This window comes from Megascapheus bottae, chromosome 11 (genome assembly GCF_031878675.1).
Source record: "Megascapheus bottae isolate mThoBot1 chromosome 11, mThoBot2.hap1, whole genome shotgun sequence".
In the NCBI taxonomy this organism is placed as follows: Eukaryota; Metazoa; Chordata; class Mammalia; order Rodentia; family Geomyidae; genus Megascapheus; species Megascapheus bottae.
Genome location: NC_143519.1, coordinates 33,546,020 through 33,558,367, shown reverse-complemented (window position 1 = coordinate 33,558,367; position 12,348 = coordinate 33,546,020). Strand labels below are relative to the sequence as shown.

The 12,348-nt window shown below is 39.1% G+C and overlaps 1 protein-coding gene across 1 annotated transcript in view; it reads right to left on the bottom strand.

Annotated features, from left to right (window-relative positions):
• The window catches only part of Diaph3 (diaphanous related formin 3), a 440,087-nt gene extending 430,802 nt beyond the window's left edge, over nt 1–9,285 (bottom strand). The window contains exon 1 of the mRNA XM_090342066.1: nt 9,068–9,285. Coding sequence (XP_090198192.1) covers nt 9,068–9,229 — 162 coding nt within the window. The 5' untranslated portion in view covers nt 9,230–9,285. The remainder of the gene's footprint in view (nt 1–9,067) is intronic.
• Between the last annotated feature and the right edge of the window lie 3,063 nt (nt 9,286–12,348).

The following is a 12,348-nucleotide window of genomic DNA, read 5'->3' as shown; positions in this document are numbered from 1 at the left end:
ATTCCATTTCCTTTTGGAAATTAAGCTGACAAAAGGAAAATAGCTAAATATATACATATTTTTCTGCCATTAAGTCTAATAATGGTGAAATAATTTCAGCAAAACATCATCATCAATCACATTAAATTAATGGTGGTACTAATTCGAACTTTATTAGTTTTATGGTTTTGTTTTGGAGTTGATATGCAAATCCATTTTAGTTTTATAGTTGTGAAACAGCCATAAACATAAAGTTATACTTAGTTTTACATGGATTCATATATTAGTAACATAATTTTTTATTATCATTCAAGTCCACAGTAAAATTTCACAAGAATTTTTTTTCCCCAACTTTGCAGTTGTTTTCTTTGTAGGTTTCTTTTTTATATATAAATTTCATGGTTACATGATCCTTTTAGAAATGAAGAACATATCCTCAGAAAATTGATCTAACCATTTAGCTATCAGATCTGCCTGTATCCATGGAAATGTTACCCAGCATTCCTAGATAAGAAATGAAAACACTTCTCTACACTATGAGGAACAAGCCCCGCTCAGAAAAGTTAACCACCTTCCCCACACACTGAACTATCAGCACAGACTGTATCACCACTATTACTAAAAATGATAGCAATGTCAACATAACACTATTAATGGCAAACACAGTCTGATGGAAGCAACATTGAGCTAGGGGCAGACAGTGGGCCATATTAAGTCTTCACCTGTACAATAACCCCTTTTTACACGTGAAGAAAGACACAGAAAGCAATTAAGTACCTGCCCAAGTTTATACCACTAGTAAGTGACACAGCTAGGATTCAAGCCCTAAGGTTAGCAAACATCACTGCTCAATATTTATAACATACATTCATATATACATATATATATAAGCCTCTTCTATAAACAACTGTAACAAAAAGTGACAGTAGGTCTGGGAAAAATAAAATCTAAAACAAGCATTCACCAAGTAGCTATTAACATGACTGTTTCAGCAACAAAAATTTATTCCAACTCTTAAGTTTCTCCTCTAAGTTAATAATGATCATTTTATTTGCTATTTGAGAAAAATTACTCCCAATGGTAAGGTCTCCCAATGCCATCCTGCTGCTATTGAAGGAAGAGTTACCTTTGTAGATCCTGTTCAAAGTAAGCCCAGGCTTTGATCCTTAATATCCCATGAAGTAAAAGGTTATGCTTAATCTATATTTTATGGATCTAAAAGTCAAATTAGTTTCTGGGATAAACAAGCAAGACTCTGAAGGTAAGCATATTCTCTAATAGTCATTTGATTCCTGGTTTAGACAATACTATGTGCTGAGTTAAAGACAATTACATTAGTGTAATACGTAGCAGTTTTTTCTTATATTGTTCTGCAAGCATAAACAACACATACCTGCTAATTTACATTCCATATAAAAAGCCAATTTTAAATCCAATTTATAAGGCTATAAATATATGAAGATTCTGGGACACAGCAATAAAATTATGCCATAAAGTAGAGTTAATTCAAGACAACAATACTAAAAGCGTGACAAATTTTTAGCATTCCACCAACTACACAAAGGTGTTTCAGGTAACATCTGCTCAGGAGCAATTGCTACAAGATAGAATAGATGAGATGCTAGGTTTCACAATGTAATAAATGTATGACAGTTTGCTTGCTTCATAATTAAAGGCATGAGTCTTTGAAAAAAGCAATTAAGCCTTGCTCTAAATCTGAGACAATCATTCCCTAGCCCCACCCCTTCTACTCTGGGAGAAAAGATAGAGTAGTCCAGAAGTATTAAATACCATATATCATCTATTTTCAGCAGCTAAATGTACCCCCTTAAAATCCACAGACATTTACTCTTTCGATCAATCATATACTAAAACTAGACAAAAAAAAAATCTAAGTTGATTTAAGAGCTTAGTCTAAATTTATTTTGGCTGTATTACCTTGGTCAAATTCATCAATTTCTGGATCTGTTTTTCTGTCTGTAAGTGAAGGGGGGTGGCAAAGAAGAAGGGACTCCCTCCTCTGCTACATCTTATTGGGAAACGACAGAAAAGAAAGCCTGAGAATTTGGAGTCATTTCTGAAAAGAGTCATTTTTCCCCTCATCTGAAGATTACTGGGCTGTGTTAGGTTGAATTTGGACATGAATAAAACTCAGGTGCCTGAAGCCTTCATCTGAGGACATTACCTCAGTTCTTGACAGTTTAACTCTGGCACAATGCAAGGTACCAGGCAAGATGAGGATTCTGTAAAGGAGTAAGTTTGAGAGGTACTGAGTTGTCTTTTCTCAGCTTTCTAGTAACTGCACAAATGATACATCAAACAAAACTGAATAAATCTGACTTGTTATTGTAGCCACTGTTTATTTCCTCTCAAATTACCAGCCTCCCAAAATATTCAAGGGATCCAATGGAAACATTTAAGCGGATTTAGAAAGTCTCTTAATATTTTTCAATGTGGCCATGCTTACAGTGTGCTCATTTTTCCACATTGGTGGCTTAAAACATCGGAAATTCATTATCATGATTCTGGAGGCCCAAAGTTCCAAATCAGTTTCACTAGGCCAAAATCAAAGTGTTGGGGCAGGGATGTTACCAGCCTAGGGGCTCCAGGGAGAACCACTATTTGATTTACATTTTCTGATGCTACACCAATCTCTGACATTACTTTCTCCTTTTCTATAGTCAAGGAAGGATACATTAGTAGGTATTTGAAGTTTACCCCTACAATCCAAAGTAATATGTCCATTATAAATACTTAATTTAATTATATTTGTTGTACAGTCCCTTTCTACATAAGAAATGGAGAGCCATTATCTGGCCTACAAATAAACTGCCTCCAAATAAACCCAAAGCAGCTAGACAAACGTCATCCAAACTAGACAAATGTCATCCAAACTGCTCTGATTTCAACTCTATTTCAGCTCCCACTACCAAAACAAACAAACAAAAGTTCTATAATGTTATACCTCTTCTCAACTCAGAACCAGTAATATCCCAATACATTAAATACATTATCATAATCATAACTACTCAAGAAGCTGAGAGGTCCATAATTCCATATCAGTATGCGCAGTATTGGACAGTGTGCAAGACCTAAGTTCAAGTCCCCTATCAACACACACACACACACACACACACACACACACACACACACACACACACACAATAATAAAAAATAAAGGCCTTATTTACTATCAGTTTCTCTTGAATGAGAAATGAAGCAATAAAGATTTAAACCCCAGCTGGTGGCTCCTATCTATAATTAAGTCTAACTGCTCCAGATGTTTGGAGCCAGCACAGGGAAGATAAATCTGAAGATTCTTTTCCCTAATTAATCAGCAAAAAAGCCAGAAGCAGCAGTGTGACTCAAGTAGTAGAGTGCCTGCCATGAGCAAAATAAAAAAAAAAAAAAAAAGGCTAAATGAGAAGCCTAGCCCTGAGTACAAAAAAAAAAAAAACAAAAAACCACAGAGCTAGAACAACTATCAAATTTAATGAATTTTATCTACCTTCACAAAGGGTTCGCCCCAGCACCTGAATGGTCCTCTGATCCTCCTCCAACAATACTGCATCCCCCCACTAGCAATCACCAGTATCTCAACACCCTGTGCTTAAGTGCTTAATACATTTCCCACTGAAACCAATATAGTTACTTCACCAACAGCCCCAAATCATTAGATAGTGCAGCCAAATTACTATGTGATTACACTGGGTCAGTTTCTTTATTTACTCTTATTTATGAGAGGTTCTATGTTACAAACATTGTTACAAAATCCACCAGTGTACTTTTAATAGAAACCACAGATTTGTCTATCTGCTTTATCAGGATTCAAAGCAAAAAGCAGGATTACAGTGGGCAAGGGAATTCTTGGATTTCTTAAGGTGAGACAGGAGCAAAGTGACGAGTTTATCACACATTCCTTGTACAGGCTGGCAGCTTCAGAGACATATACAAAATAATGAACTAATTATCCCCACTCTTGTCACACTGCCACCTATGTTAGTTGTTTCAGTTTTTTAAAAAAAAATAGCAATTCAAAGGTCACACAAAATGAACTGAAGAAGTCAGGTTAGTATCACTTCATCCCAATCAAGAAAAGGCCAAGAACTGACTAGACATCTGATAGCAGATGAATTACATACCTATATGTCCTTCAGGCACTGCAGGATCTGCTATGGTTTTAAAGATTACTGTCTATTCCCCAAACCAGAGTTTCAGGTGTGGGACACCAAGGGCAGTAAGAAATAGGTACATTGGGAAAAGCTGCTCAGAAGACTTAGCTTGATATGGTTTCTGGCCTAAGGCCAGAACCAAGCCTAAAATTCCATCCTGTCCCAAGAATCTCATCTCAAAAGCCCAGGGCAGTGGCTCAACCCTATAACCCTATAAGATCATTACTTAAAAGACAGAAATTGAGAAGATCAACATTTGGTGCCAAAAAACATAAAAAGCTCTCGACACCCCTATTTGGAGGAGTAAGTCAGGCATGGTGATACACTACTGTGATTCCAGCTACAATGGAAGCTGTGGGTAAGAGGATCTTAAAGGCTGAATCTGGTCCCTAACAAAAAACTGACCCTACCTGAAAAACAGAGGGTGTGACAAAAATAGTAGAGTACTTGCCTAGCAAACATAGTACCCTTCCCAAAGTCAAACAGCATTATGACTCACTCCTTCCTCCCTCACTCACCACATAAAAAGCTTATAAGATCAAGCAAGCAAGCAAAAAAGAACAAGCCACCATGAAGTCAAGCTAATTTGAACAGTCCAAGAACTGAATACACCAAAGCTGTCAAAAGCAGTTAAATAGGAAATGTCTAAGAAAGTAAAGTAACAAGAAATGAAATACTATCAAAATACCTAGGCAAATCTGAAAAGGAAACTAGAAACTACTAAAATAAAATTACAAAACGCAAGTATACAAAATGTATGCCTAATTGCATACCTAATACCATCAACATACCTGATGATAGAATGGATGAGCTACATGATATATCTAAAGAAAGTTACCACGTAAGCAACATTAATATCCATTCATTTCAGACATCACCATGAGTCTAAACTACTTCCATATTTATGGAGTCATGATTCAAATCAAAACCCCACCCACAGGCACAGCATTTTAGATGTGCTTATTCCTTGTAAAGCTTAAAATGTTGTCTTTGAAATGTCATTTTAGCTTTACATGCCTTTTAAGAAATGACATGTTCAAAAACAACAAAAAAAGAAATGACATGTTCAACAGCTATCTACAAATTCAATGCAATATCCACCATTATCCCAACAACATTCTTTAATGAAACAGAAGAAGCAATCCAAAAATTCATATGGAATAATAAAAGACCCCCAAATACCAAAACAGTGCTAGAGGTATATCAATACCAAACTTCAAACTCAATTATGAAACTGTAGTTATAAAAACAGCTTGGTACTGACACATTAACAGACCTGAGGACCAATAGAATAGAACTGCAGACCCAGAAATGAAACCATAGACCTATGGCCACCTAATCTTTGATAAGGAAGCCAATCTTTGATAACAGAGGAAGAAAGATAGCCTCTTCAACAAATTGTGCTGGCAGAATTGGCTATACACATGCCAAAAATTGAAGCTAGATCCTTACATATCATCCTGCATCAGAATCAATTCCAAAGATCAGATAGCCTAAACGTGTGACAGGAAAGGATAGGGGAAACACTAGAGTTCCTTGGCACAGTTCAAAACTTCCTAAATAAAGATCCAGAAACATAACCAATCAAAAAAAGGCTGGATAAATGGGACTGAATTAAACTACAGAGCTTCTACCTGGTGAAGGACATAGCTAGCAAGATAAATAGAAAGCCCATAAATAGATGCGGGCGGGGGGGAATCGTCACTAGCTATAAAACAGACAAGGGCGTCATATCAAAAATATACCTAGATCTAAAAAGAAACTCTTCAAAAACAAACCCTCAAAGAAACAGCCACCCCACTAATAAGTGGGGTAAATAATTAAAAAGATATTTCTCTGGAGAGGAAATAATAGCCAACAGATATATGAAGAAATGTTCAACATCTCTGGCCATAAAAGAAATGCATATCAAAACTACATTGAGATTCCACCACACCCTACTTATAATGCTTAAAAGATACTCAGTACTTCCTTTTTGATGAAAACTTTAAAACACTAAAAAAGGAAATTAAAGCAAAACGAAGGAAATGGAAAAACCTCCCATGCTCCTGGATTGGAAGAATCAACATCATGAAAATGACAATCTTGCCAAGGGCTATCTACAAATAGAATGCAATACCCATCAACATTCCAATGGCATTTTTTAAAGAAATAGAAGAGGCAATCCAAAATTTCATATGGAATATTAAAAGACCCCGTATAGCAAAAACACTTCTTAGCAGAAAGAACAGCGCCGGAGGAATTTCAATTCCAAACTTTAGACTCTATTACAGAGCTATAATTATCAAAACAGCTTGGTACTGGCACAAGAACAGGCCTGAAGACCAATGGAATAGAACTGAGGACCCAGATATTAAACCACAGACCTATAGCCACCTAATCTTTGACAAGGGAGCCAAAAAAATAGAATGGAAGAAAGACAGCCTCTTCAACAAGTTGTGCTGGCAGAACTGATTAAGCACCTGCAGAAAACTAAAGTTGGATCCTTCTTTGTCACACTGCACTAGAATTAACTCCAAATGGATCAAAGACCTGGAGGTAAAAGCTGACACTCTGAAAACTTTACAAGAAGGAATAGGAGATACACTAGGCCTCCTTGGCACATGTAGAAACTTTCTTAATAAGGACCAAGAATCACAGCAAATAAGAGAAAGGCTGGATAAGTGGGACTGCATTAAACTGCAGAGCTTTTTTATGGCAAAGGACATAGCTGGTAAATTAATTAGGAAGCCTACAGAATGGGAGAAGATCTTCACCAACCAAACAACGGACAAAGGCCTCATATCTAAAATATATCAACAGCTCAAAAAATTGAATCACTCCAAAACTGATCCCCAAAGTAACAACCATCCCATAAAAAATGGGCCAAAGACTTAAGAGTCTTCTCTGAAGAAGAAACAAAAATGGCCTATAGACACATGAAGAAATGCTCAACATCTCTGGTCATAAAAGAAATGTAAATCAAAACAACTCTAAGATTCCACCTCACTCCAGTTAGAATGGCCAGGATCAGGAAAACTAATAACAACAGATGCTGGAGGGGATGTGGCCAGTTGGTAGGAGTGCAAACTCGTTCACCCACTATGGAAAGCAATATGGCAGTGCCTCAAAAGGCTAAACATAGAGCTCCCCTATGACCCAGCAATTCCACTACTTGGCATTTACCCCACCATCCAGAAACTAGGGCATACTAAATCCACTACCACAACAATGTTCATTGCAGCATTATTCACCATAGCAAAAATATGGAACCAACCTAGATGTCCCTCAGTTGATGAGTGGATCAACAAGTTGTGGTATTTGTACACAATGGAATTCTATGCTGCTGTCAGAAAAAATGACATTGACCCATTTGTTAGGAAATGGAAAGACTTAGAAAAAATCATATTAAGTGAAGTAAGCCAGACTCAAAGGAGCATAGGCTCAATGGTTTCCCTCATTTGTCATAATCAGTAGAAACCTTGGGCTCTACTAGCAGAGATCTGCAATAGAGCAAAACCTTGATACATAAGGCCATATAGTATGAAGCTAATTGAAAAGACCTCCAGGATATTGAAACAAAAGCCATACAATGAACTATTGTTGTCCTTAATGTACTATGTTATCTCTCATCTCTTTTGCTGTCCCTTGGTTATCTCATATTGTTATAGTATCTCACTTTGTTATCTGATATATTGGATTTATTTGTATTTGGTTATTTGAAATTGGATAGGGAAGTGGGGAAAACCAAGAGGGGAGGGTGGAAGGGTGGGTGATGGGGACCAAGACATGTGAAAGGGTATCAGTATATGCGAATTAATGCACCTCCTATCTGGCAAATATCATGTAACCCTTTTATTAATTACAATAAAAAAAATCAAAAAAAAGATACTCAGTACTTATATAACTGTAACTCCTCATTTCAGTATTTAATATATGTCATAGCTCAGCTGTTTTACTAGTATTTTTAGCAAATGCCATACTTAGTGATTGGTTCACAAGCAATTATTTCCTTAATTTCTGAGTCATAGCTTTCATTCCTCATATTTTACTTGTCCACAGTGGCAAATGCTATACCAGCCCCCCCCAAAAAAAACACGTTTCCATGCTAAATAAAACGGAAGGGTTAGTATTAAAATTTAAATTCTGTAGGCAAAATGAAACAACTATGACTCTCTAGTCTTTCAATAGCTGGTACAAAAAAAAAAAATTCTAAGATGTAGTGTAGTCATACTACCGTTGACTGTTAATGGAAATAAGCAAATTGAACCTGAGTAACGAGTTTCAAGTTTCAAATACTTGCACTTCTTTCCAAACTAAACATTCTTTAGCAGTGACTACAAGCCTTCCAACTTTTAAAATGAGCCGTTTCAACTGGAGGAAAGCGGTGGAGGGGGGTGGGGATGTAACTACCTTAAAACTTTTTATTGGGTCAAATTATAGTCAGGAGGCTGAGATCTGGAGCTTCTCGACTGGGGGAAAAAAAAAACAGGCAAGGCAGAAGAGACAGGTGTCCAAAAAAATAATCAGCCAAACTCTGGACCAGAGGCGTGGATCATCTGGTAGAAAACCAGTCGTTAAACCAGCAAAACAAGCAAACAGGCAGGGGGACAGTCACCGAGTTCAAACTGTACTAGTGGAACACACAAACTATACACAGTCTTCTGTGTAAAACGCATATATACAGGAAAAGGACACACACACGGAATACTAGGATCTACACAGGAGGTCAACCCGCAGGTACCCGGACTCTCCCAGATCAGCGTGAAACCCCGTCGTCTGGGTCAGAAGACGGAGGGGACCGGGGACCGGAAGAAGCGCTCTCCAGATGACACCCAGCTCTGGGTGGAAGGACACCCCTCCCTCCCACCCTCCCCCACCCCCGGGTCCCACCCGACGCCTGGGCCGCCCCCGCCCCCGCTGCGGGCGACACTTACGAACTTGGGGCGCTTCTCGCCCGGCTCTTCGGGGCCCGCAGGCTGCTGCTGGCCCTTCCTGCGTCCGTCTCGGCCGCCGCGGAGCGAGGCGGAGGCCGGGTGTGGGGTCCCCGCGGGCGCGCAAGAACCCGGGGGGTGCACCCGGGGCCGGCGTCGCTCCATCCTTCTTGGAGAAAAGTCTCGATCCGCGCGACCCGGGCGTCCGAGGGTCCCAGAGGGTTCGCTTGCCCGGACCGCCGCCCAGACAGTCAGACCCGCAACCGCTGCCAAGGAGCGCCGGCCAACACTTCCGAAATCTCCCGCCACTGAGCTCAGTCCCGGATTGGCCAATCACGCACCCGCACCGGGTCAAGTCTAAGACGGGGCACCGCCCCTTCCGGAGGAATTCGAATGCAATTGGTTCTCCCGCCTGCCTATTCTCCACGCTCCACCCTTCTAACGTTCCCAGCTTCTGGTCTTAATGACTGGGACTGAAGTCAGGCTGAGAGTCACCTGCCTGGGATGGATGTTTGAACTTCAGAGGAACAGTTTGCCCAAAATTTGAATACAGAGCTGGGCGCCGGTGGTTCATGCCTGGAACCTTACCTACTCAGGAGGCTGTGATTTGAGGTTTGAATCCGGTCTGGGTTGGAAAGTTGTTGAGACTCTTATCTCCAATTAAGCATCCCCCCCCCCCAAAAAAAAAATCAGAAGTAATTTGCTATCTTTGAGCAGAAAATCTCAAGAGACAGCTCCCTGGCCTTGAGTTCAAGACCCAGTACCGAATGAGGGGGGAAAAAAACGTCTAATGAAGTAGGATTAGTGTGCCATCTGAGCAGTGCTGCAATATAACCTTCTTGCTGGTTTCTAGATGGAAGCTAAAATTTGATTGCCACTAGGAAAAGTATATCCATGCTTAAAGCAGAATCAGGAGAGAAAAATATTACCCAGTGGACAAGATGCTTAGGATGTCACTGATGCTTACAGGGAGCTTAAGACTTAATTTCTTACCCAGAAGCTGAAACATGTGGGTGAAAAGAGCCAATTAGGAGAGATCAGGATACACAGAGGGAGCAAGGGTGAGCAACTGCTGTGATTATATTCAGTGTACATTATGTAAAACTTGGGCTATGTAACTTCAGGCTAGGAATGAGCTGGAAAATATGGAACAGAATGGTGGATGGGATGACATGGATCAAGATGAGTTGTATGCATAGTCTGATTTTATGGTATTGAAACCCCTTTGTACAACTACTTAATAAAAATTAAGTAATGAATTAATTCAACTGAATTACTTAATGCTTGCAGAGTGCTTCGGTGTTGAGGATTTGCTCTGACACAGGAGAAGGGTACACCAAAAATCAGCCTGACCAGACCATGCCTTAAAAATCTCATAGTCGAATGTGGTTTATGAATATTTCCTCAAACAATACAGTAACATAAATGTTCTTGCAATTACTTTGCAAGTTCATTTTACAGAATAAATCTGAAGCAGAAAATCTGAAAAGGTAAAAGGCAGAATACAAGTTCTCACTAGGCAAGAGAATGGTAAGACAGTCAGATAACAGGCATTATAGGCAAAGCAACGCCAAGAAGGGTCAAGAACACAGGCCCATAATGAAGGTACTCAAACAAAAATGGTGCAGAATTTGTTGCATATATGCAAAGGTCAAGCAATAAGACCAATACAATTTTCTCCTATTACAGTGTGCATTTCCTTGGTTAAAAGTCATCTTTTCCTTGACCTATTTACTTAAATTATTGATCTTCTCACAGTATGGAGTTGACATGAGTCAAGATTTTGGCAAACAAACAACTGGAGGAAATGAAACAACTGGAGGTTCTCAAGGGAGATTATTACCACCGAAGTTTGGAAACATGGAACCTAGTTCCAAGCAAACCATGCTAAGGCTTTTCTGGCTTTGATAGTTGGATGGCTTCTTTTTTGTTTTGTTTTGTTTTCAACGATTGTTTTTACTCTGACAGACTCTCTATACCACTTTCTGTCTTCAGAGTGCACCTTTGGGGAAATGTCTAAGAGTTCAACAAGTTTAGGAGAGCAAGCAGTAGGTCTTCTGTTTCATGACACTCCATGGTAAGTTTTATCCTTTCACTGACAAGCTATGCAGTGTTAGACAATCTTTACCTTTCTTTGCTTCTCTTTGCAAAAAATGAATAAAAATGATAATACCTACCAAAATTTTAGGTTTCATGAGACAGCATATATGAAGTCCTTCTACCCAAGAATCTTCTAGTCGTAGACCACCAAGAGCAATCAATACCTGTAGTTGGAACAAGTCAGATTTACAACAGAGAGTGGACATGCATAATACACAAAGGACTCTTAAGAAAGTGTTAGAAAGCTCTGAAAGATGCAAACTCTGGTTGTGTGATTTGAAGAGAACTCCAGGAGTTCACAGGTTCAGTAAGGAGTGAGGGCAGTTCAGTGATGGTGTATTTTGTCAATCTTAAGTAAGACCCTGGCAGGTTAAAGAACAAAACCAAAGTTGTAATTGATAATTAAGCCATCATTCCTGTGTAGGGTGGAGGAATCTGAGGTGATGAAAGACAGAAGACTTATAACAGCAACTCTAGAATCACCATGAAGTGCCCAGATGAACTGAGCAAAAGAGTTTGACTTTCAGTGATTTCCCTCATTTGTAATAATTAGTACAAAAGTAGGACTCTCCTAGCAGAAGAGTACAGTAGCTCAAACCATAGATACATAAGGCCACATAGGACGAGGCTAAATTAATGGACCTCCAGGACATGGAAACGAGAGCTTAATTATGAGTGATTGTTGTTCTTGATGTACCATGTTTTTTCTCTTCTCTTTTGTTGCCCATTGGTTAATCTCATATTGTTATAGTATCTGACTTTGTTACCTGGTATATTGTATATACATTTATTTGATTATTTGAAATAGGAAAGGGAAGGGGGGAAGATGAGGGGAGGGGTGAAAGGAGGGAAGTGGGGACAAAAACATGAAAAGGGGTATTAATATGTGAGAAGTAATACACCTTTTATCTGGTGAATATAACTCTAACCCCTTTATAAATTAAAATTAAGAAAAAAAAAGATGGGCCACGAGTTTGGCTTAGTGGTTGAGTGCTTGCCTAGCATGCATAAAGACCCAGGTTCAATTCCTCAGTAACACATAGATAGAAAAAAGCCAGAAGGGGTGCTGAGGCCCTAGCACCATTAGTGGTAGAATGCTGGCTTTGAGAAAGTCCAAGGACAGTGCTCAGGCCCTAAGCTCAAGCCCAGGACTGGCAAAAATAAAAAATTAAAAAAAAAAAGTT